The sequence below is a fragment of the Theropithecus gelada genome, chromosome 1 (genome assembly GCF_003255815.1).
Source record: "Theropithecus gelada isolate Dixy chromosome 1, Tgel_1.0, whole genome shotgun sequence".
In the NCBI taxonomy this organism is placed as follows: domain Eukaryota; kingdom Metazoa; phylum Chordata; class Mammalia; order Primates; family Cercopithecidae; genus Theropithecus; species Theropithecus gelada.
The window spans coordinates 183,517,565-183,542,712 of record NC_037668.1 but is presented as its reverse complement, the minus strand read 5'-3'; the positions used below and the strand labels follow the sequence as shown (position 1 = coordinate 183,542,712).

General features: G+C 40.4%; 1 protein-coding gene across 1 annotated transcript in view; it reads left to right on the top strand.

Annotated features, from left to right (window-relative positions):
- Nucleotides 1–25,148, top strand: part of RGSL1 (regulator of G protein signaling like 1) — a 101,210-nt gene that overhangs the window by 27,733 nt on the left and 48,329 nt on the right. Inside the window, exons 7-9 of the mRNA XM_025353640.1 lie at nucleotides 5,407–5,469; nucleotides 5,888–6,110; nucleotides 9,881–9,988. Of these exons, the coding sequence (XP_025209425.1) occupies nucleotides 5,407–5,469; nucleotides 5,888–6,110; nucleotides 9,881–9,988 (394 nt within the window). The remainder of the gene's footprint in view (nucleotides 1–5,406; nucleotides 5,470–5,887; nucleotides 6,111–9,880; nucleotides 9,989–25,148) is intronic.

Here is a 25,148-nt window from a genome sequence, read left to right as displayed (position 1 = left end):
ATGCTTCAGTCATGAGAGATAAATTTACTGTACAACATATGAAATATCATTTAACAATTCTATATTGTATACTTAAAATTCACTGAGAGAATAGGTCTTGTGTTAAGTGTTTTTACCACAAAAGAAAAAAGAAACACAAACAAAACCAAAGGGAACAGGAAGAAATTTTTGGAGGATAGGTTTGTGATATTGATTGTGATGACAGTTTAATGGGTGTATACTTATCTTCAAAGACATTAAGTTGTATACATTAAATTTCTACAGGTTTTTGTATGTCAATTATACCTTAATAAAGGGCTTAAAAATAATTTTTAAAATACATACATAATATATGTGTGTATATATATAATAAATGTATAATTTTCATAATGTATATGAATACATATATGCATATAATGTACATCTATTATGTACACATAAAATATACTAGTATTATATTTCAAATGAGACATAATATGCATATGTAATATTTATAGACATGTATTTCTATTGTTTTGCTTATTTTCGTTTTTTAACTTTTTTTTTTTTTTTTTTGAGACGGAGTCTCGCTCTGTCGCCCAGGCTGGAGTGCAGTGGCCAGATCTCAGCTCACTGCAAGCTCCGCCTCCCAGGTTTACGCCATTCTCCTGCCTCAGCCTCCTGAGTAGCTGGGACTGCAGGTGCCCGCCACCTCGCCCGGCTAGTTTTTTGTATTTTTTAGTAGAGACGGGGTTTCACCGTGTTAGCCAGGATGGTCTCGATCTCCTGACCTTGTGATCCGCCCATCTCGGCCTCCCAAAGTGCTGGGATTACAGGATTGAGCCACCGCGCCCGGCCTTAACTTTTATTTTAGGTTCAGGGGTACCTGTTCTGGTTGGTTATATAGGTAAACTTATGTCACAGGAGTCTGTTGTACAGATTAGTAGCGCTTGGGTCTTGGGGTGCACGTTCACTTATGTAGAATGGTTGGATGTAGGCTGCCCACAGAGCCAGGATATGTGACTCTGCAGCACTGCCTAGTAGCTCAAGCCCAGGGGTTCAGTTGTAACTGTGATTCTACCCTGAGGGACAGAGCACAGCCCTGGCCCAGCGTTGGGGAAGACGGGGTACTCTGGAGGTTTGGGCCCACAGAGTGGGTTTGGGAACCTGAGCCAGTAGGGCTCAGTGGCAACTCAGGTCCCTAGGGATGAGGCACCATGTAGTCGTGACTCTGGACCCTGGGATGGTGGGGCTCAGAAGCATCCCATACTGTGAAGCCAGCTACAGTGGTACCAACTATCCTAGAATACTTGGGATACAGTGAAAGGTATGTCTTAGCAGCTAGGACTCTGGAGGGCTAGTTCAGCTCCAGGGAAGCACGATACTATAATTCTTTTGGCCTGTAGTGTGGGGTTCCTCAGCTCAGCCACTGTTCTGTGTCCCTGGGACCCGGGGTACTATGCCATCTTAGCCGTGGAATGCACAGCTGCTCAGTGCCACGTCAGCTTAGGGCCAGGGGTGTGACTATTCCAGGTAGCCCAGGCACTATTTCCCTGGGATGTAAGATGCCACTCAGCTTAGGTATTGGTGTACATGACCACCCTTCTGGAAGGCAGGACACTGTTTTAAATCAGGCACTGAGAAGATGTGACGGCTCTGAACAGACAAGGTTCTGTTCTCCCAGGGGCCAGGGTATAGCAGCAACTGGGAGAGGTAGATGGAGGAGTTCCACCAACGCATCATTTTCCTAGGAGGGCGTGTGAAACTTTGGCTTCAGTTCACAGGTTCCGGGCTCAGCAGTGACTGGGAGAGAAATATGGCGCAGCTGCACCAAGGCGCTGTTTCCTCAGGAGGCAGTATGCCATTCCAGTTCAGGCCCCTAGGGGCAGAGTGCAGCTGCGGCTGAGAGTGGTAGATGAGGCAATTCTACCAAAGTGCCATTTCCCCAGGAGAGAGTGTAGAGCTTAATGTTCAGCCTGAAGGAGTTGGGTAGAAGTGGGCAGAGCAGTTCCACTTGTGGTTGGCCCCAAGGGAAAGAGTGTGACAGCTGCCTGCAGCTTGGCTTGGGGATGTTAGACCATCAGGTGGGGGTAGTTTGGCAGCAGTTTACCCTCAGGGATGAAGAGAAGTTGTGGCTGCTTGCCCCTGGAGCAAGATACATTCCAGCAGTAATATCAGGTCCAAGATGGTATAGCACAGTAGTCTTGCAGGCCACAGGGGGCAGGGCACAGTGTCAACTCCTTCTCTTGGGGGAGCATAGCTGTGTGGCCATTAGGCAGCTCCCTCGGCTGGGCTTAGTGCCTGTGAGGACTGCAGGGGACCCCAGTGGTGAGCACTGTAGGTGTCTAATGTGTTAATGAGGGCTGCTGAGATCCTCTAGCCTAGCTTTTCACAATAGGGAGAGGTTCCTCCTGGTCCCCAGCTGATCTAGGCTTGGGGAGTGGGTGGTGGAGACCCAGTGTTTCCTTTCATTCTCTCTGTGGCTATCCTGAGTTTCTGTGTTCATCAGGGTTTCTGTTACTCCTTCAATGTACACTTCAATGTACACTTCCCTTTCGTTATTTTTACTTTTATTAGAATGTAGTTATTCGTGTATTGTTTCAGTTGTGTTTATGGAGGCATGGGCAAGTGCTAGGGGCTTCTAGTCAGCCATCTTGCTGACATCACTCGACCTGATCCTTGGTTTTCTCGTCAGTACATTGGGGATCATAATGGCTGCTTCAAGGACACTCTATATGCAGTGCCTGGTAATGAGTAGGTAAATACATGTTCATCCTCTTCTGACCTCTTTTCAGACACATATAACCTTAGAATAAGTCATTAGAGGTTCTGTCATCCCTTCTTTCATTGTACAGCTGATGGGTCAAATTCTCAGGTCTCACTGCTATTTACTGACAAGTGCAGAGCCAGTGTCCAGATTCCTATTCAGTCTACTGCAAGGTTAGCAAACTACAGTCTGGGCATCAAATTCAGCTTCCCACATGTATTTGCATGGCCAGCAAGCTAGGGATGGTTTAACATTTCTTTATAGTAGAAAAAAAATCAAAAAAAAGAACATATTATGGCAGATGGTTAATACATGAAATTCAAATTTTAGTGTCCATAAATAAAGTTTTATTGCAACAAAACTGTGCCCGTTTGTTTACATACTACCATGTCCTACAACTACACAGTTGAGTACTTGCAATAGACTATATAGCCTATAGTAAATATCATAAAATATTTACTATCTGGCACTTTATAGAAAACGTTTGCAGAACATTGATCTATTGCATCACACACTGCTCTGAGAAGGGGCCAGGAGAGTTTATCAAGTGATGGACAAGCTCAATTCTAAAGACAATCCTCATACATTCTAACAAAAAACTATTATAGGGTTTTTAGATGCTGTTTTATCATATTTATTATTTTTGGCTACTATTTTAATGCATATCTGGTTGTTTCTTTTAATAGAAAATGCTCTATTAAGCTTTGTTTCTTAAGAAATAAATGTATTTATCAATTAATTATTAGGTAGAGTCTTAATTTTTTTTTTTTTTTTTTTTTGAGACAAAGTCTCCCTCTGTTGCCCAAGCTGAAATGCAGTAGCATGATCTTGGTTCACTGCAACCTCCATCTCCTGGGTTCAGGTGATTCTTCCACCTGAACTCTCCAGTAGCTAATCTGTGGTACTCCCTGGGGGTGGCATGCGCCTCCCACAGGTGCACGCCACCATGCCCAGTTATTTTTTTTGTTTTTTATTTTTTGGTAGAGCTGGGGGTTTCACCATGTTGCCCAGGCTGGTCTCAAACTCCTGGTCTCAAGTGATCTGCCCACCTCAGTCTCCAAAAGGGCTAGGATTACAGGCGTGAGGTGTGAGTCACTGTACCCAGCCTGAGTCATAAATCTTTTTTATTTATTTATTTGTTTGAGATGGCATTTCACTCTTGTTGTCCAGGCTGGAGTGCAATGGCATGATCTTGGCTCACTGCAACCTCCGCCTCCTGGGTTCAAGCAATTCTCCTGTCTCAGCCTCCCAAGTAGCTGGGATTACAGGCATGCATCACCATGACTAGCTAATTATGTATTTTTAGTTGAGACAGGGTTTCTCCATATTGGTCAGGCTGGTCTTGAACTCCCGACCTCAGGTGATCCGCCCCCCTCAGCCTTCCAAAGTGCTAGAATTACAGGCGTAAGCCACCGCGCCCGGCCTAGTCATAAACCTTTTCAACCAAACGGGATGTTAATAGGGTGCTCATTTCACACATGCTTTTTTATTATTTATATTTAATGCATATTTACAGTTACTTATTAATGAGTAACATTATATTACATTACATATTGCTCAGATTCAATCACTGAACTGAATTGTCTCAGGAATATACTTCACTCAAGTTTCCCAGGAGCCAAGGAGATTTGTTAAAGCTACTAAAATTTATATCCCTAAACTTACCTTTTGGCTGCATGATTGAGGCAGTTGGCGGAGATAATCTTACATTCTTAAAAATTACTATCAACAATTCATTGCCTACAAAATAATCCCCAGATTACTCAGCAAGTCATTCAAGTCCCTTATATATAATTCCAACGCATCTCTGCTTCCTCTCTTGCCACTTCCCCATCCCTGGGCTCTTCACATGAATGCTACATTTCAGCCCACACTGGAGTACTCATCATTCCCAAACATGTTCTTTCCCATCCCCATGCCTTTGTTTAAGCTCTTTCTACTGCCTGGCATGATCTTTACTCAACTTCCCTATGATGAGCTCCTACTTATCCTGCAACGTGCACATTAGATTAAACCCCCTTACCTTTATGAATTCTTCCTGGATTTCCCTGACTGAATCAGAAGCTTTGTTCATACCCCTGTTAGAGCATGTGTTATGCTGCTGTTCATGCTGGAAGTTGAGCTCCTTGTACCAACACTTGCAGCATGTTGATCTCTATATTGCCAGCAATTCGTAAAGTGCCTGACACATAGGAGGCATTCACAAAGCATTTGTCAAATGAATGAATGAGTGAAACTGAGAGCATGGGTTAAAATATCTAGCTAAGCACTAACTCACAGGTTTTGTTGTAAGTTGGTGTGGGAGATATGAGTAGACACACCGAAGAAAGACGCTTGGTTTTCAGGGCCATTTTGAGAAAAAATGGGATATTACTTTGGAAAAGAATGAAATAATACGCAGATGTTAAGTAATAGTTCTGTAAATTATTTGTCATCTCTCTTCTTAAGTAAATATTTAGTACTTTTCTCTGAGACTTAGAGAGAGGCTGTGTTAGCTGCTCTATTCAGAGATAAAAGAATGCCTCCTAGTTGGTCATAGCTAATGTTTGCTGTTCCATTAGATCTCCCAATTACAGAACCCAGAATCTTCAGCCTACTCTGCTCCCAGGTGAACATATTCAGGAAAGATGCAGCAAGCTGACCATCCACCTCATAATGCATAGGCTGTGTTTGGCTTTCAGATGCTGAGTCCCTGGTATGATGAGTTCCTGGATGAAGAGGACTACTGGTTTCTCCTTTTTACGGTAGGAAGGACTTTGAGTTGGGAAGGAATCATGAGGATGAGGGAAGAAGAGAGAGTAATTGCTGTTTTAAAAGGCCTATGTGTTAAAGTAAATGAAATTGTTATTTTTCCTAGAGTCAACCAAAGATTGGCATGGTCCCTGTTGTTCTAAAGCTAAACCTCTCAAGGAAAAGGACTCAGTGCATAAGATGACTTTGAAAAAGTCACAATCATAGAAAATTTCTCCCTTATAGAAAATGAGTTCGATTAGAAAAGGGTGGGGGTTGGCATGTAAAGAAGCAATGGTTCTTAACACATGAAAACAACCTGTGTAATAGCCATGTGACAGGGAGGCATAGAACACTGAGTTATTACAAAACTATTGCTTCTGGTCTAATTCCTGTAACAAATACAGTCTTCCCCTCACCCTCTTCTCTTAGACACAGAATAAGTTCATCAGCTCCAGACAGCATAAAAGAGAATTTATAGGCAAAGAAGAGAACATTCTTCTTTATAAGAGGATTCAGCATTCTCTAGAGTTAAGCCAGGCTTTGGCTGACATGAAGGAAATGGACTATATGCAGTGGCGAAAGATAGCTACTGAGGACCTGAAACAAGGAGGGTCTCTTCAGGTAGAGCTGACATCTCCAGTGTTTCTAACAGGTCAGAGCAGTCACTGTAATTTTTTTGACCTTTACATATAGGCAACTGGAAAATAATATTTAACATTTACTAATTATTTACTAAGCGTCAGCACTATGCAATGCAGAGATTACCTGATTGGATCATCAAAATAGCCTATGAGATATGTACTAAGTAACTGAGGCACAGAGAGGATGTGACCTCCCCAGGATCAGAGTAAGTTGCAGTCAGGATTTTAATCCAGACAGACTCACCATGGAGCTCCCTGCTGGATCTGAGGGAGCCAGGGTGCTCAAGTGTAGCTGGACTCTTGCCCACCAAAGCATCACCACAGTTGATGCTGAATACTTCGTTTCATGCATCTGATAAGCATGTTCCACCTCACCACATTTCCTCCAGAATAGGGTCCAAGTGCATTTCTGTGAACATGTTTTACAGTCGCCCGCTTCCCTAACATAACACACCAGCCCACCCAGGCAGTGGAGAGATGTCGTTAGGAACAAAAGGCTTTGCTGTCCCAGAAGTCTGGGGTTACCCCGGTGCTCTCCTATTGACTTGTATGCTTGAGCAATGTATTTAACCTCTCTTTGACCCCCAGTTTTCTCATCTGTAAAATGAGAATAACAACAAACTTGTTGTGCAGGTGACCTGAGATCATCTATGAAAGCTATTAGTACAATGTTTGACAATCACTTAAGAGTTCAATACTGTAAATGTTAGTAATTATTATTCAAATTGAGCATACTGCTTTAATTATGTATGTTGAGACAGTTGGAATACTGCATATCTCTCAAACTTTGATCCACAATAAATATGTTTGACTTCATAATTACTTAAACGTAAGTATATACGTGTGCACATATATATGGAAAAAAATTTCCAAAGCAATACTTGCCCTTATTACGTAAGATGCTGTACTCTAACATTCTTTATTCTATTATGTTTCATGTCATATAAAAGCTAACAATGTCACCATTTATTTTTTGGCACACTTGTGAGTCATGACCTACACTTTGAAAAACATGGATAAAGAGTAAGCAAAAGCTTTGAAAATTCAGTTGTACCATTCATATGCTCTGTGAGCTTTGGCAAGCTACTCCATCTCTCTGAACCTAATTTCTTTATCTGTGCAGTGGAGATAATGGCCCCTAATTTGTTTAGGATTAGAGGTAATGTATTTACATAACAAGCAGGTGCTAAGTAAATCCGACTCTTTTTTAAAACTTTAATATGCACTCTATATACAAACCAAGATGCCCTGGATGCTTGCCCCTCAGAGCCATGCTTGAGCATAAAATATTTAAATCTAGCATGAACAGGCCCTCTTTTTTAACCATAGAGATTCCACTCTCTCTCTAAATCCTGAGGATCTTAGATTCTTTCCCAGGAATCAAGACCAAAGTAGAAGAAAACATGGCTGGTAAATTTCACCACACATATGTTGGGCAATGGGCATTACTTTGGGTGGCTATGGGGCACCAGGGATAGCCAGTAAGAATGTGAAGCACCCTCCATGGAAGCTCCTTGTCCCTCTCCAAAGCACATATCATTACTTCCTCTATCACTGCTTTTTTGGAGCACAAGTCTGGCCTAATAAAGGGCCTTCTTTGCATTTGGCCAAGTCAGGGCCCTGAATCCCAGGTAGGCTGGTGTCTCAAGCTGTACCCTAAACTCACAGAGTATCAGAGCTAGAATACTATCCTTTTTTTTTGAGATGGAGTGCAGTGGAACCATCACAGCTCACTGCAGCCATGACTTCCCAGACTGAAGTGATGCTCCCACCTCAGCTTCCTAAGTTGGTGGGACTACAGGCATGTACCACCACACCCAGCTAATTTTTTATTTTTTGTAGAGGTGGAGTCTTGTCATGCTGCCCAGGCCAGTCTTGAACTCCTGGGCTGAAGTCATTCTCCCGTCTTGGCTTCCCAAAGTGCTTGTATTAAAGATATGAGTGACCATGCCTGGCCTATGTGTGATACTTTTAAAAAATTAATTTTTTTTTGTGATGGAGTTTCCCTTTGTCACCCAGGCTGGAGTGCAATGGAGCGATCTTGCCTCACTGCAACCTCTGCCTCCCAGGTTCATGCGATTCTCCTGCCTCAGCCTCCTGAGTAGCTGGGATTACAGGCACCTGCCACCACGCCCTGCTAATTTTTGTATTTTAGTAGAGACAGTGTTTCACCATGTTGGCCAGGCTGGTCTCGAACTCCTGACCTCAAGTGATCCACCTGTCTTGGCCTCCCAAAGTGCTGGGATTACAGGTGTGAGCCACCATACCCAACCACTATCATCTTTTATACAGGGAAACATGACTTCCAGAAAGGTGAAAAGACTTGCCCAAGGTTGCTCAGCAAGGAAGGAATTGATACAGGATCAGAAACCTGGATCCACTGCAGAAATAATCCACTGCTCATAACACTTATGGTCAGATTCCCCTTGATTATACATGATGAAGATGATGATGATGATGATGACATAAGAATAACTCACATTCACGAGTCCACACCCCAGTACTCTTTTTAGACTTAAATAGTATAGCTTCAGAAAGTACTGAACTACCTAGAGAGTTCCAGGAGAACTCTGTGCATTTAGATATACTCTAAATCCCAGAACTCACAACCCAAATGAATATTTCTCCTCGATAGGAAGTAAGGTGCTACTATTCTGCTTCTGTTACCCAGATCATTGTTAAAACTTCCCTTGCTATCTCAGCCTCATTGTCTCACCACATTTTGGATACAAAAACGTATTCCCTCTCAATTCATGATGCATAACTTAAAATGATATATGGCTCTTTCTAGAAAACAATAATCCACTCCAAAGGACAATGATTTGTAACTATTGATAATATTCAGATATGTAAGTTAATTCTGAAAGTAATTCCTGAAGTCAGAGCTGAGAAAGGGAAAACATAGCATAGCATGTTCTTTGCCATTTGTTATTCTTAGGGGCTTCAATTTTTTTTGAAGCAATAGTAGAATGTTTGAAATGCATTTGTAGGTGTGGTCTCACGCCTTTAATCCCCACACTTCAGGAGGCCAAGGCAGGAGTATTGCTAGAACCTAGGAGTTCAAGACTAGCCTGGGCAACATGGCAAAATCCCGTCTCTGCAAAAGAACAAATACTCAATCCCTCAACAGATGGATGCTTTGCAGGAGAAGCCATTCATTTGTATGAGTTACTTCTCATATATGAATTAAAAAATAGTAGCTCTTTCAAGTCATATCTCGGTTACCCTAGCATCTCTCAGGCAAATAATCTCCATGGGTCAGTTTTCCTTAAGAAGGAGAGGATCTTCTCATTCTGGAGGGGAGAGGAGGCTTATTTCCTTGCTTATAATTTAGCTTAGGGAACTTGTATTATTTCTGTAAACATCCCATTAAAACACTATTGGCCTCTTTAAATAACTTTTTTTTTTGAGACGGAGTCTCCCTGTGTCGCCCAGCTGGAGTGCAGTGGCCCGATCTCGACTCACTACAAGCTCCACCTCCCGGGTTCATGCCATTCTCCTGCCTCAGCCTCCCGAGTAGCTGGGACCACAGGCTCCCGCCACCACGCCCAGCTAATTTTTTTGTATTTTTAGTAGAGACGGGGTTTCACCATGTTAGCCAGGATGGTCTTGATCTCCTGACATAGTGATTCGCCCATCTCAGCCTCCCAAAGTGCTGGGATTACAGGTGTGACCCACTGCGCCCGGTATTTTAAAGGCAATACCTTCAACAAAAGTATATGAATCTTTGAACCTAGACTTTGGACAACTAAACTCTATCTCTGTTTTCCTTACTTCACAGACGTAACTAAAATGTCCTTTGAGGAGCTTTGCTACAAGAATCCAAAGATAGCCGTAGAGAAGATCAGTGACGACTACAAAGTATACTGTGAGAAAGCACCTAAAATAGGCAAGTGTTTAAAATCAGGGATAGACAAGGCAACTAGGTTTTTTCAAATCTAAGAGAACATCTGTAATCTTATGTTCCTTAAGGAACATAAGCCAAAGGAGGAACCATGCTTTGTTGGAAATGGAGAGGTGGTTAGGGGGTAATGACTATGTCTTTTTTCTCCTACAAAACTATAGAAGGGCATCATGAAAATAAGATGTAATCGTAAATGAATGAAGTGATGATGGTCAAGATTGTTCATTTCTACTTTCTTATCTAGTTCTCACTCTGGGGTTTTAAATAATGTGGATTCTTCTTCTGTCAAGTTACTTGGAGGCTGAGATTTGTGAAGGGATGTTTGTTAAGGAGTGCTCTCGGGAATAATACCTATAAGAGAGTGAGGAAGGCAGGACTGGGGAGAGGCAGATGCTCATCTGTGGAGCAATCACAACAGGCCTCAGCAGATGCCATGAGAAGCTCTGATGCCAGCGTGGCCCTTCAGAGTTGTCCCTCGGTGAGGTAAGAAATTTAATTTGAGCTTTAGTTCTTCCACACTGATCCATAGGAGATGTGAATGCCCCTGCGGAGGATATAACCTAGGGTTTGTAGCCAGGCAGTTTCCTTTGGCTGAAGCAACTTCCAGAAGGGGCCTCATCTCTGGGTCATCAGCAGAAAACACTCAGGCATCTAGGCAAATGAGCGCTTTGGCCCTGAAGGGAGATTCTGGGTAGTACCCAGTACCACCCACTACTGTCCATTTGCTTTGTATAGAAATTTCACCTCACCTTGGAGTAGCTCCTCCAGGAATCTGATGGTTTCTTGTCCTGGGAAACGTATTTGAGAAAGGCAGGCTCACATTACTCTACCTTATCTGAAGACCATTGCTAATACTCCTCTTCTTCCTCTCCTACTCCCCATCCTAGATTCCTCTCATGCTCAGCTAGCACCTCTGCTGGTCTTGGGGTCTTACTAGACTCTCATCTCTGGGATATCTGAGCCCCTAGTCATCATGACTTCTCAGGCTGTGGCTGCTTCACTTGTGAACCTATCATACAAATTGGGCCAGGGAATACCAAGAGTGGCAAGTGAATTGTCCAGTATCCCTGCTATGTACCATGATCTTAATGATTAGGATCAATTACCCTATCAGTACAGTGACTCCTTTGCTTGCCTGCTGACTTCTCAGCATAAGGAGCTTAACGCGACTGAACACCTACTATTTCCACTAGTAGAAGCATTCTGCCTCTAGGAACTAGGATCTCTAGACTGGCACTGTCCATTACAGCAGCCACTAGCCCCATATGGCCATTGAGCACTTGAAATGTGACTGGTACATGTGGGTAAATAAAATACACTGTTAAAATTAATTTCACCCTTTTCTTTTTAGCTTTTTCAATGTGACTACTAGAAAATTTTAGATTATATATGTGGCTCACATTGTATTTTTATTGGACAGCCCTGGTCTAGACCTACAGAACCTAAAGGTATAAAGATGACAAATTTCTCTAAGTCAGTCACTGATACTGAGAGGTAAACGGAACACTTCTTTCATTCCTTGGTATCTGGGCCCATGTATTCTACTACTGAAGACATACCTTATAATGGTCTTTGATTTATCCTGGAAGATGATGCCTCATTTTCCCAAGGTATGATCATTCACCCCCAGTATTCCGGTAGCTCCAAGCTGCTTTCACAGCTTTGCCTTCAAAAAGTGGCTCCATCACTCTATCAAGCCAGTAGCTCTCAAAGGAAATAGAATTAGTAGATCTCATCCTCATGGTACCCATTGGCCATTGCCACACCTTCTTTGCTATGAAGTATATCCTTTGGTCAGAGGCAATGTTATGTGAGATCCCATTGAGGGATCAATCACTTGTAAGTCCCGAGGTGGTGATGCTGTCTGAGACCTTGCAGGCAAGATACATGTCAGTTCCAGTCAAAATAAATTGCTGCTCCTTCCAGAGTAGAAGGGGTTCAGTGTAATCAGTTTGTCACTAAGTGGCTGGTTTTTATTAGGGATGTTACTATACTGGGGGCTCTGCATTTGTTTCTGTTGCCTGCAACTTGAGTGTTTGGCACTCAAACATGGGCACATGCTGTTGGTCTGTACATAGCCTCCATCGCTGCCACCTAGAGCTCTGTCCATGAGCTCACTGTGCCAGCACTGGAGTGGCTTATGACAGAGCCTTGCTGGCATCAACCGGCAGAGTGTCATTTTGTCTGCTTGGTTGTTTAGTGCCTCTTTCATGGTAGTTGTTTTTTGGTGGGCTTTAAGACAGAATACAAAGATCTTCCCACGTCATGTTTATTCTCATCGTTCCATCCACATGTGTATATTCCCAGACCTGTTCTTCCCCAGTATTCTAATCTTCCTCCTTTTAAGCCCCTGGCTTACCAGCCAAGCCATTCATCACTGCCCATGAGTATGTATATGTTCTTACCCTGGGCTACTTCTCTTTCCACACAAACGAATGCACAGGTTCACTGCCCAAAGTTCTGCTCATGGGGTCGCAGGGGATTTTCTCTCCCCATCATCTTTCAGGATCACCACCGAGAAGGGCTTCAGCTATTCATTTTCACCAACATATTGAGATGGTCCATTCATGAAACAGGTTCAGCTTTTTTCCTCTCCTGTCAGCTGGTCATCAATGTGACCAGCCATAGATGTGAAGACAGTGAAGTGGCAGTGCCACAGTGGTAATGACATGGGTGTCTGGGTCACCTGCTTAGGTAGTTTCTTGTACCTTCTGACCTGCCTCTTGCCTGATTCCAGATGTACCATTTCTATTTTATGATGAATTACTGTTGCGCCACTTATAACTGGGTGATCTTGAATAACCCAGCTTATGATGGTATAGTAGTCTATTCTCACACTGCTATAAAGAAATACCTGAGGCTGGGTAATTTATAAAGAAAAGATATTTAATTTAGCTCATGGTTCCACAGGCTATATGGGAAGCATAATGCTGGCATCTGCTTGGCTTCTGGGGAGGCCTCAGAAAATTTACAGTAATGACAGAAGGTGAAAGGGGAGCCAGAACTTCACTTGGTTGGAGCCAAAGGAAGAAAGGGGTACGTGCTACACACTTAACCAATCAGATATCATGAGAGCTCACTCATGATGGTGAGGACAGTACCAAGGATGTGATAATCCATTCATAAGAAACCGTCCCACGAGCTAATAATCTCCTACCAGGCCCCACTTCCAACATTGGAGATTACATTTCAGCATGATATTTGGGCGGGAACACAGATCCAAACCATATCAGATGGGTAGGTCTGTCTTTCTGCTCACTTGATATCACATGGACAGGCTCTCTTACTTTACCATAGCTCAATAGCACATTCAAGTATTTTTTGAGTAGTGTAGTTTTTTGCTGCAGATAACATGGTCTTACTCCAGAACTTTACGGATCTATTCCAAAATTATCCTTTTCAGGTTTGTCATAAACTCCATTGTCTTTTCCCACTACTGATACTCCTAAAACCATGGGCTCTGTTGTGTTGTATGGCCTAAGTGGTAGGGCTATTTATACCAGAACCTTGACTTGCAGCAAAAATACTTTCCTACTCTGGGTCCCCCTAACATCTGGCAGCCTTTTATTTCAGAAAAGTATTTTCAAGTGTGAAATATGCTGTTTCTAAAACATAAAGAAGTCTACCAGATTTTATGCTTCCTTCTTAGTAGTGAAAGATGAAATGCAATCTATGTCCTTTATTTTGGAGAGGATGTCCAAATATGCACCAGATCACACTGGATTCTAGAACCTTTACTGATATGGTGGACCATTCAGTCTTGGTAGGATTTATTCACTTCTGGAGCATATGTGTCTTACTAAGGCCCCAAAAATGCTTAACCTTTATTGTTTATCTTGCCTAATGTATATGGTACATGTGATACGATGCATATCATACTATTGATAATGTGGACTAATATAGTATCTAGATGATTTGGGGCCCATTGAATTACATTATGTCAGAGGATAGAAAAGTTAATATAATAATGGCAAGACAGTAAATACATATGCTGTCCTTCCTACATCAATGTGAACTGCTTCTTGTCCTTCTTTATGATAGGAATGAAAAAGAGATAGAAAGATAGACAGATAGATAGATAGATAATAGACTGTGTGTATGTGTGTGTGTGTGCATGTGTGTGTGTCTGTGTATCTTTTTCAGGAGATATATATTTTATATATATATTTTATTGTTTACTCAGAATTCACTCAGGAGCAGGTTGTTTAGTTTCCATGTATGGTTTTGAGTGATCTTTTTAGTGATTTTCTTAGTGATTTCTATCTTTATTGTGCCATGGGCCAACAGTGTGGTTGGTATAAATTCAGTTTTTTGTTTGCTGAGTTGTTTTATGGCTGATTATGTGGCCAATTTTTTTTTTTTTTTTTTTTTTTTGAGACAGAGTCTTGCTCTTGTCGCCAAGCCTGGAGTACAATGGCACGATCTTGGCTCACTGCAACCTCCACCTCCTGGGTTCAAGCAATTCTCCTGCCTCAGCCTCCTGAAGAGCAGGGATTACAGGCGCCCGCCACCACACTTGGCTAATTTTTGTATTTTTAGTAGAGATGGGGTTTCACCATGTTGGCCAGGCTAGTCTCGAACTCCTGACTTCAGGTGATCTTCCTGCCTCAGGCTCCCAAAGTGCTGGGATTACAGGTGTGAGCCACTGCACCTGGCTCTTATGTGGCCAATTTTAGAGTATGTTCCATGTGCAGATGAGAAGAATGTATGTTCTGTTGTTTTGGGGTGAAAATGTCTGTAGATGTCAGTTAGGTCCATTTGGGTCAAGTGTTGTGTTCAGGTCTGGAAAATGTTTGTTAGTTTTCTGCCTCAAATATCTAATACCATCAGTGGGGTGTTGAAGTCTCCCACTGTTTTTGTGTGATTGTCTAAGTGTCTTTGCAGGTCTCCAAGAACTTATTTTATGATCCTGGGACCTCCTGTATTGGTTGCATACATATGTATTTAGGATGGGTAAGTCTTGCTGAATTAAACCTCTACCATTATGTAATGCCTTCATTTGTCTTTTTTGATTGTTGTTGATTTAAAGACTGTTTTGTTTGAAATTAGAATAGCAACCTCTGCCTTTTTTGTTTGTTTTCCATTTGCTTGGTAGATTTTCTCCATCTCTTTACTTTGAGCCTATGGGTATCATTGCATGTGAGATGATTCTCTTGAAGATAGTAAAGAGTTGGGTCTTGCTTGTTTGTCCAGCTTGCCACTCTGTGCCTTTTACTTGGGACATTTAGCCTATTTACATTCAAGATTAATATTGATAGGTGTGGATTTGATTCTGTCCTCATTAGCTGGTTATTATGCAGACTTGATTTTGTAGTTGCCTTATAGTGTCAATGGTCTATGTACTTAAGTGTGCTTTTGTGGTAGTCAATAACAGTCTTTCATTTCCATATTTAGCACTCCCTTAAGGACCTCTTGTAAGACAGATCTGGTGGCAACAAATTCCCTTAGCATTTGCTTGTCTGAAAGGTTAGATACTAGATTCTTATCAGATATATGATTTGCAAATATTTACTTCCATTAATGTTCTTTGATGCACAAAAGTTTTCAATTTTGGTGAAGTCCAATTTGTGTTTTCTTTCATTTTTGCTTGTGCTTTTAGTGTCATATTTAAAAATTTTTGCCAATTCCGTGGTCTTGAAGATTTACCTCTTTGTTTTATCCAAGAGCTTTAAAGTATTAGCATCTACACTTAAGTTTGTTATTCATTTTGAGTTACTTTTTTTGTGTGGTGTGAGGAAAGAGTTTAACTTCATTCTTTTGTATATGGATAGTCAATTGATCCAGCACCATTTGTTGAAGAGACTCTTCTTTCCCCCCATTGAAAGGTGTAGACATGCTAGTCAAAAATAAATTGACTGTATATGCATGTTTTTATTTTTGGAATCAAAATTCAATTCCACTGATCTCTATGTTTATTTTTATGCTAGTACCACACTATTTTGATAACCGTATTTTGTAGTAAGTTTTTAAATCAGGAGATGTGAGTCCTTCAATTTTATTTTTTCAAGATAGTTTTGGCTATTTGGGATAGCTTGCAATTCTATGTGAGTTTTTGGACCAACTTTTCCATTTCTTCAAAAAATAATCATTAGGGTTTGGATTGAGATTGCACTGAATCTGTAGATCATTTTGGGTAGTATTGCCATATTCAATCTTCCAATTTATGAACACAGGATTTATTTTTCTTTAATTCTTCTTTAATTTCTTTCAGCAACACTTCGTAATTTTTAGTTTACAAGTTTTACATTTTCATGATTACATTTATAAGTATTTAATTCTTTCTGATGCTATTGTAAGTGGATCTATTTTTATTTCATTTCAGATTGTTCATTGTTAGTATATAGAAATACAACTGATTATTGCATATCGAACTTGTATCCTAAAACTTTGCTTGATTTGTTTACTAGGCTTAATAGTATTTTGTGGATTCTTTAGAATTTTCTATACATTGGATCGTGTCACATGTCACTTCTGAATAAAATAGCTTTGCTTGTACCTTCCCAATATGGACATTTTTCTTTTCTTTTCTTGCATAAGTGCTCTGGCTAAATGCTCTGGCTAGAACTTCCAGTACAATGCTAAATAGAAACAGTGAAAGAAGACATCCTTGTCTTCTTCCTGAGCTGAGGGGCAAAACTTTCAGTCTTTCACCATTGACTATGTTTCCTGTAACTTTGCCCTTTATCATGTTGAGGATGTTTTCTTCTTATTTCTAGTTTGTTGGATGATTTTATCATGAAAGAGTGTTGGATTTTGTCAAATGCTTTCTCTCCATCAATTGAGATGATTATTTTTCATTGAGTCTTTCTTTCTCTCTTTCTTTGTTTTTGTTTTTGTTTTTGTTTTTGTTTTTGAGACAAGGTCTTGCTCTGTCACCCAGGCTGGAGTGCAGTGGTGCAATCTCAGCTCACTGCAACCTCCACCTCCCAGGTTCAAGCAGTTCTCCTGCCTCAGCCTCCGGAGTAGCTGGGATTACAGGTATGTGCCATTATGCCTGGCTAATTTTTGTATTTTTAGTAGAGATGGGGTTTCACCATGTTGTCTAGGATGGTCTTGAACTCCTGACCTCAAGTGATCCTCCTGCCTCTGACTCCCAGAGTGCTGGGATTACAGGCGTGAGCCACTACGCCCGGCCTTGATGTGTAAACTCCTGTTAATATTCTACTGGATTTGATATGTTCACATTATACGTATTGAGGATTTTTGTGTCTATATCCATAAGGAATGTTGGTCCATAGCTTTTGTGGGTTGCCTTTGTCTGATTTATTATCAGGATCATGCTGACCTCAGAATGAGTTAGGAAGCATCTCCTCTTCTTCAATATTTTGACAGAGTTTAAGAAGAATTGATGTTCATTCTTCTTGAAATGTTACGTAGAATTTATTAGTGAAGTCATCAGGTCCTGAGCTTTTCTTTGTTGGGTGGTTCTTGATTATTGGTTCAATCTCCCATTCGAACTATTTATTTTTTCTTGGGTAAGTTTTAGAAGTTTGTGCATTTCTTGAACTTTGTTTATTTAGATTACTTAATTTGTTGCCATAAAATTGTTTATAGTAGTCTCTTATAATCCTTTTTATTTCTGTAAGTTTGGTTGTAATATTTTCACTTTTATTTCTGGTGTTAATAATTTAATTCTTTTCCCTTTTTTCTTGATAAGTCTAGCTAAATGTTTGTCAATTTTGTTATCTTTTCAAAAGAAAAAGCTGTTGTTTCTGTTGATGGTCTCTATTGCTCTCAGAGAGTAGATGCTTCTGCTCCCTATTTTGTTTACCTCCATTCTGGTCTTTATTATTCCTTTCTTCTGCTGGTTTTAGATTTAGCTTGGCTGGGTGCAGTGGCTCATACCTGTAATCCCAGCACTTTGGAGGCCAAGGCAGAAGGATACCTTGAACCTAGGAGTTTGAGACCAGCCTGAGCACATAATGAGACCCTGCCTCTACAAAAAATTAAAAAATTAACCAGGCGTAGTGGCACATGCCTGTAGTCCCAGCTACTTGTGAGGCTGGGGTGGGAGGATTGCTTGAGCCCAGGAAGCTGAGGCTGCAGTGAGCTATGATCACGCCACTGTACTCCAGCCTAAGCAACAGAGTAAGACCCCATCTCTAAAAAAAACAACAACAAAAACAGATTTAGCATCCTCTTCTTTATCTAGTTCCTGAAACTGTAAGGCTAGATTATTTACTTGGTATCTCCTTTTTTAATATCTGCATTTATAAGGTTTTTTTTGAGCAGTGTTTTCACTGCATCCCATAGGCTTTGGCATGTGATGTTTTTATTTTCGTTTAGCTCAAAATTAATGTACTTTTCAAGGTGCCCAACATCATTGATCAGAGAAATGCAGATTGAAACTACAATGTGATGTCATCTCACCCCAGTTAAAATGGCTTATATCCAAAAGACAGGCAATAATAAATGATGGCAAGGATGTGGAGAAAAAGAAACCCTTGCACACTGTTGGTGGCAATGTAAATTAGTACAACCACTATGGAGAACAATTTGGAGGTTCCTCAAAAAACTAAAAATAGAGCTATCATAAGATCCAGCAACCCCACTGCTGGGTATACCCAAAAGAAAGGAAATCAGTTATCGAAGAGTTATCTGCACTCCCATGTTTGTTATAGCACTGTTAACGATAGCCAAGATTTGGAAGCAACCTACATGTCCATCAAGATGGACATGGATAAAGAAATGGATCCAGATGAATGGATAAAGAAAATGTGCTCCTATACACAATGGAATACTATTCAGCCATAAAAAGATACTATTCAATCATGTGCAACAACATGGATGGAACTGGAGGTCATTATGTTAAGTGAAATATGCCAGGCACAGGAAGACAAACATCGTGTGTTCTCACATATTTGTGGGATCTAAAAATCAAAACAATTGAATCCATGGAGATAGAGAGTAGAAGGATGGTTACCAGAGGCTAGGAAGGGTAGTTGTGGGGTTGGGGGAGGGTGAGTTGTGTAGGGTGGTGAGGGGGAGATAAGGATAGTTAATGGGTACAAAAAAGTAATTTGAATGAATAAATCCTAGTATTTGATAGCACAACAGAGTGACTATTTTCAATAATAATTTAATCATACATTTTTAAATAACTAAAAGAACATAATTGGATTGTTTGTAACACAAAAGATAGATGCTTGAGTGGATGAATACCCCATCTTTCATGATGTAACAATTATATATTGCATGCCTGTATCAAAACATCTCATATATCCCATGAATATATACACCTGAGTACTCACAAAAATTAAAAGTTTAAAAAAAAAACAAAGTTATCGTGCTTTTCAGCCCCACAATTTTTATTTGGTACCTTTTGTAATTTCTCACTCTCTTTTTTTTTTTTTTTTTTTTTTTGAGACAGAGTCTCACTCTGTCACCCAGGCTGGAGTGCAGTGGTGCAGTCTTGGCTCACTGCAACCTCTGCCTCCCAGGTTCAAGCGATTCCCCTGCCTCAGGCTCCTGAGTAGCTGGGACTACAGGTACACACCACCATGCCCAGCTAATTTTTGTATTTTTAGTAGAGATGGGGTTTCACCATGTTGGCCAGACTGGTCTCAAACTCGTGACCTCAGGTGATCGCTTACCTACAGCCTCCCAAAGTGCTAGGATTACAGGTGTGAGTCACCATGCCCGGCCAGTTTGGTACTCTCTTTCGGTGAGACATCATTCTCCCGGGTATTTGTAAGTTTCTTTGTCCATGGTTTCCTTTAGTTCTTTGAGCATATCTGAGACAATCGATTTAAAGACTAGTAAGTACAATGGCTGGACTTCTCATGGACAATTTCCATTGGTTCTTTTTTCCTGTGAATGGGCCATGCTGTGTGTGTGTGTGTGTGTGTGTGTGTGTGTGTGTGTGTGTGTGTACCTCATAGTTTTTTGTGAAGACTGGACTTTTTAATATCATAATGTAGCAATTGTGGAAATTAGATTCTCCCAAGGAAATTAGAAACTCCCCAGGATTTGTTGTTCTGCCTTTGGGGTTGGTGTTGTTTATTTAGTGACTTTTCTCAACTATTTTTGTAAAGTCTGTATTCTTTGTCATATGTGGCCACTGAAGTCTTAGTCCTGTTAGCCTGTGGTCATATAGTGTTTTGACAGTTTCCGTAAATTCTTGGAGCCAAAAAAGAAAACAAAAGAAGAAAAAAATAAATTACCGGTCTTTGTAGATTGGCTCTGTGTTGGGATGCTCTTTCAACACGTAGCTAGCCAGGCCACTTATGTAACTCTTCTTTAGCCTTCACTCCTCGCTTGCCTGGAAACTAAATTTCAGCCAGAGGTGAAAGTTTGGGGTCTTCTAATGCCTTTTCTGAGCATACATCCAGTTCTAGGTATGTATATGGACTTCTTGATTCTCTGGTATACATACAAGCTTTGAAAACTCTTATTACCCCCTATGTATCCTTCCCCAACTTCATCTTTTCCCAGCTTTTTGGTCTGTCAAATGCTATCCCAACTGTTGTCCCTAGGCCCAAGCTGTGATGGTCAGTACTTGTGTCCTTAAATTCTTTTAGTCATTTCACTTGGGAAGCCTCCCCAGCCTTGGAAACACTCCAAGTATGGCAAAATAAAGGCTAGTCCTTGTGTCAGTTGTTCAGGGAGCCAGATAACTTTAGGTCAAAACAAACAACCACAATTTTTTGAAAATAAGATTCATATTTTGCCTTCTGGCACTAGCAACCTGCATTACAATATAGGCTGCTGTCATCATGGCCACCACTGATGTGGAGATTGGGGGTGGGGGGTATGTGGATAATTTAAAATGCCACACTTTCTTTACCATGATGCATCCTCATCTTTCTTCACCAAGACTTTCCCTGGTTGTCATAAGTTCTTGACTAGATTCAAGAATTCTCCAAAGCTCTGATTCTCACCATTTTTGTCATATCCTTAGTTGCTTTTGTGGAGGATGAAGTCTGGGAGCTCCCTCCTTTGCTATTTTCTGTGACATCATTTCCTGCTATATCTTTTAATCCATGGATTTGGCATATTCCTCCATTTATTCATGTATTCATTAATTTCTATTTAAAACTAATAATTTTTATAGTTTTCCACTTAATATTATTATATATTTTCTATTATATTTATTTCTAGACCTTTGATGTTTTCTGATGCACTTATAAATGATGTTTTCTGATGTACTTATAAATTTTTAAAGTTTTATTTTTAACTTTGTCTGGCATATAGAAATATAATTGATTTTTATGTAATAGACCAGTGTTTCAAAACTGTACTGAATTAGTTAATTCTACAAGTTCATCTGCAAATTCCTTTGATACACACAATTATGTCCTCTGTGAATAAAGAGTTTCATTTTTTAAGATATTTATATATTTGATTTTCCTTTATTACCTTATTGCTCTTCCTAGGTCTTCCATTACCTTTTTAGATAGATGTGGCATTACGTTGAGACACCCTTGCCTCAATCTCAATCTCAATTTAATCACAGATTTGATCTCTTCAAAATATATAGGACTGTTTAGATTTTCTGTTTCTTTTTATGCCATTTTAGTATGTTGTATATTTTATGAATTTGGCAATTTCATTTGACATTTCAAATATATTGACATGAATTTACTTGTGATACTCTCATTATATTTAAATGTCTATAATACATGTAATGTTGAGTGCAGTATTCTGTATATGTTAGTTAGGTGTATTTGGCTAAGCACATTCACATTTTCTATATTTTTACTGATAGTTTTCGTTTTCATTTCTATCAGTTAGAAGAGACATTACTAATCTCCCACTCTGGATTTTTTCATTTATCTTTTTAGTACTTTCAATTTTTGCTTTATTTGAGTCTACATTGTTAGATGCAAGCGAATTTGGAATTACAGACCCCTGCTAGAATAATTCTTTTTCTCTAATAACACTTCCTGCTTTATAGTCTTTGTCTCCATTTGAATAGTCATTACCTTTTTTCCCATCTTTTTATTGTTTAATATCCCTTTGTTCTTATATTTAAGCTAAGCCCCTTTTAAGCCTAATCTTGTTTCTTACATTTTTGTTTCCATTTAAATCCAATCTGACAATTGCCTTTTAGTAAGCATATTTAGTCCAATTACATTTGATATTATTACTCCTACATTGGGTTTAAAATGCTACCTTACCATTTCAAGTTTTTTTTTTAACGCTGCTGTAATAGATGTACATAGTTTCAGGGTACATGTGACAATTAAACACATTCACATAATTTGTAAAGATAAAATTAGTATACTTGGGAGATCCATCACCCTAAATATTTGTTTTTCTTTGCACTGGAACCATTAACATTCTTCTCTTCTGCCTAGCTTGAAATATATAATAGATTATTGTAAGCTATATTGCTATATTCACCCTGCTCATCTTTCTCTTTTTTTTTTTTTTTTTTTTTTTTGAGATAGAGTTTCGCTTTTGTTGCCCAGGCTGGAGTGCAATGGCACCATCTCGGCTCACTGCAAACTCCACCTTCCGGGTTCAAGCGATTCTCCTGCCTCAGTATCCCAAGTACTGGGATTACAGGCATGTGCCACCACCACGCCCGGCTAATTTTGTATTTTTAGTAGAGACACGGTTTCTCCATGTTGGCCAGGCTGGTCTCAAACTCCTGACCTCAGGTGATCTGCTCACCTCGGCCTCCCTAAGTGCTGGAATTACAGGTGTGAGCCACTGTGCCTGTCCAGTTATATAGGTTTCTTAGCACCATTTAATGAAGAGACTGTAATTTCCCCATTGTATCTTCTTTGCACATTTGTTGAAGATGAGTTGGCTGTAAAGGCATGGATTTGTATCTGGGCTCTGTGTTCCGTCCCGTTGATCTATGTATCTGTTTCCATGGTGCTGATTTGGTTACTGTAGCTTTGTAGTAACTTTTGAAACCAGGTAGTATGATGCTTCTAGCTTTGTCCTTTTTGCTTAGGATTGCTTTGGCTATTTGGGGGTCTTCTGTGATTTCATATAAATTGTGGGATTAAAAAAATTTCTCTGAAGAATGTGATTGGTGTTTTGATAGGATGAATCTATAAATTACTCTGGATAGTATTGTCATTTCGACAGTATTAATTCTTCCAATCCATGAGCATGGAGTAACCTTTCGTTTGTGTATATCTTCTTTTTTGTTTCTTTCCTCAGTGTTTTGTAATTTTTCTTGTATAGATCTTTCATTTCTTTGGTTAAATTGATTCCTATATATTTTATATTTTTGTAGCTATCATAAATGGGATTCCTTTTTACTTTTCAGATTGTTCACTGTTGGTGTATACAAATGCTACTAATTTTTGTATGTTGATTTTGTATCCTGAAACTTTACTGGATTTGTTTATCAGTTCTAACACTGCTATTATTGTATTATGGTCTTTCTCTCCTTTTACATCTATTAGTACTTTGATGCTTTGGTGTTAGGCACATAGATATTTATAATTGCTGTATCCTCTTGCTAAGTTGACCTCTTTATTACTATATAGTGACTCTCTTTGTCTCTTTTTATAGTCTTTGATTTGTTGTCTATTTTATCTGATGTAAGTATAGCTATTCTTACCTCTTTATTTCTGCTTGTACGGAATATCTTTTTCCATCCCCCCACTTTCAGTCTGTATATGTGAAATGGGAGAGTTCCCTGACGCCCCTCCCCCCGCCGGCCCCACTGCAGAAGGTGCAACAGGGGTGTGGCTCATCTGTTCAGCTGCTGCATGCTCAAACCCCTTACAGAAGGAGGGGCATGCAGACAGGCAGGTGCAGGAGCCAGGGCGAGCACTTCTGGGCTCCAGCCCCACAGTAGCTTTGACAGGTGGGTTCCTGCAATTATCAGAGCCCCAGTGGGTGCGCCACAGTGCCGTTTTATCTCTACCGTCCAGAGACAGCTTAAGTGTTAACCAGCTCAGTGCCCTCTTTGTACCTGGGTTCTTGTCTGGTGTCCGGCAAGAATCAGGGCACACACAGATTTGAAGGATGGTGCATGATGGAGATGGCTCTCAGCAGAATGGTGGTGGAGGTGAAAAAGGGATGGAGTGGGGAGATGATCTTCCCCTGGAGTTTGGCTACCCCATGGCTGATCTTCTGACTGTCCCCAGCTGAACTCCTCTCAACATTCTGATGCTCCTTCTCTCCTCTCCTTCTCTGCTGTGCCACTCTTCTGCTCCTCTGCTCTTCTGTTTATCTGCCCATGGAGCCTGGGGTTTGGGGTTTATATGGGCACAGGACGGGGAGGGGGGGCATGGCAGGCCAAAAGGCAACATTTGGGTACGAAAACAGGAATGCCTGTTCCCATTTAGCAATGTGGGTTTCCAGGCCTAGGTGTAGGGCCTTTGCCAGGGAACTGCCCTCTTCTGCCCAGTATTTCCCTATCTCCAGTCCATATCATTTTCCCCCTCTGAAGAGGCACATCTAACTGCCATTAGAATATGGATGATGACCAATCTTAGCTACTTCCTGCTGACAGGGGCATTGTTTTGGGGAAATCAGAAGTCAGATTCCTCCCAGATCTATCTAAGGGTCTCTGGAAAAACGAAGCCATCATCCAAGGCTCTGGTTGCCTGACCATTTGGAGTTTGATAGTCTAGGTGAGAGAGAAAAAACAAGTTTTATAAGGTTAAGTACGCATGGGTTAAACATGTGTATTATACAAGGAAAGAATCTAGTGCCAAAGACTACAGAAGTAAGAAGTGAAATATACTAACAACTTGTACCCCAAGCTGTTTTACCCTAGTGAAAGAAATTAAACCTTGTACGGGAGCCATCATACTTTAGAAGAGAGATAACTATTCTTGCCACATCTGTAGCAGTTAACAGATGCATTCTGGGAATTCTGGGGTTTGCGGACTTGCATAGTGGCCCTTAAAGCTTCTGCCTCTTTCTTGTGTCTCCCTGTCTCTATTGTAAAAGACTAAGGCAGCCACTTCCAGGAGGTTCTCCAAAGTACTATCTGATCCCAGGGCCCGTTTCTGCAACTTCTTCCTTGTATCAGGGGCTGCCTGAATAATAAATTTATCCTTTGGGGTTAGCTGTCACTTGACAGAATCAGGAGATAGAGAGCTATACTTTACCAGGGCCCTTCTTAGCCTCTCTAAGAAAGCAATGGGATTTTCTTTTCTCTCTCTCTCTTTTTTCTTTTTTTTTTCTTTTTTTTTTTTTTTTTTTTTTTTTTTTTTTTTTTTTTTTT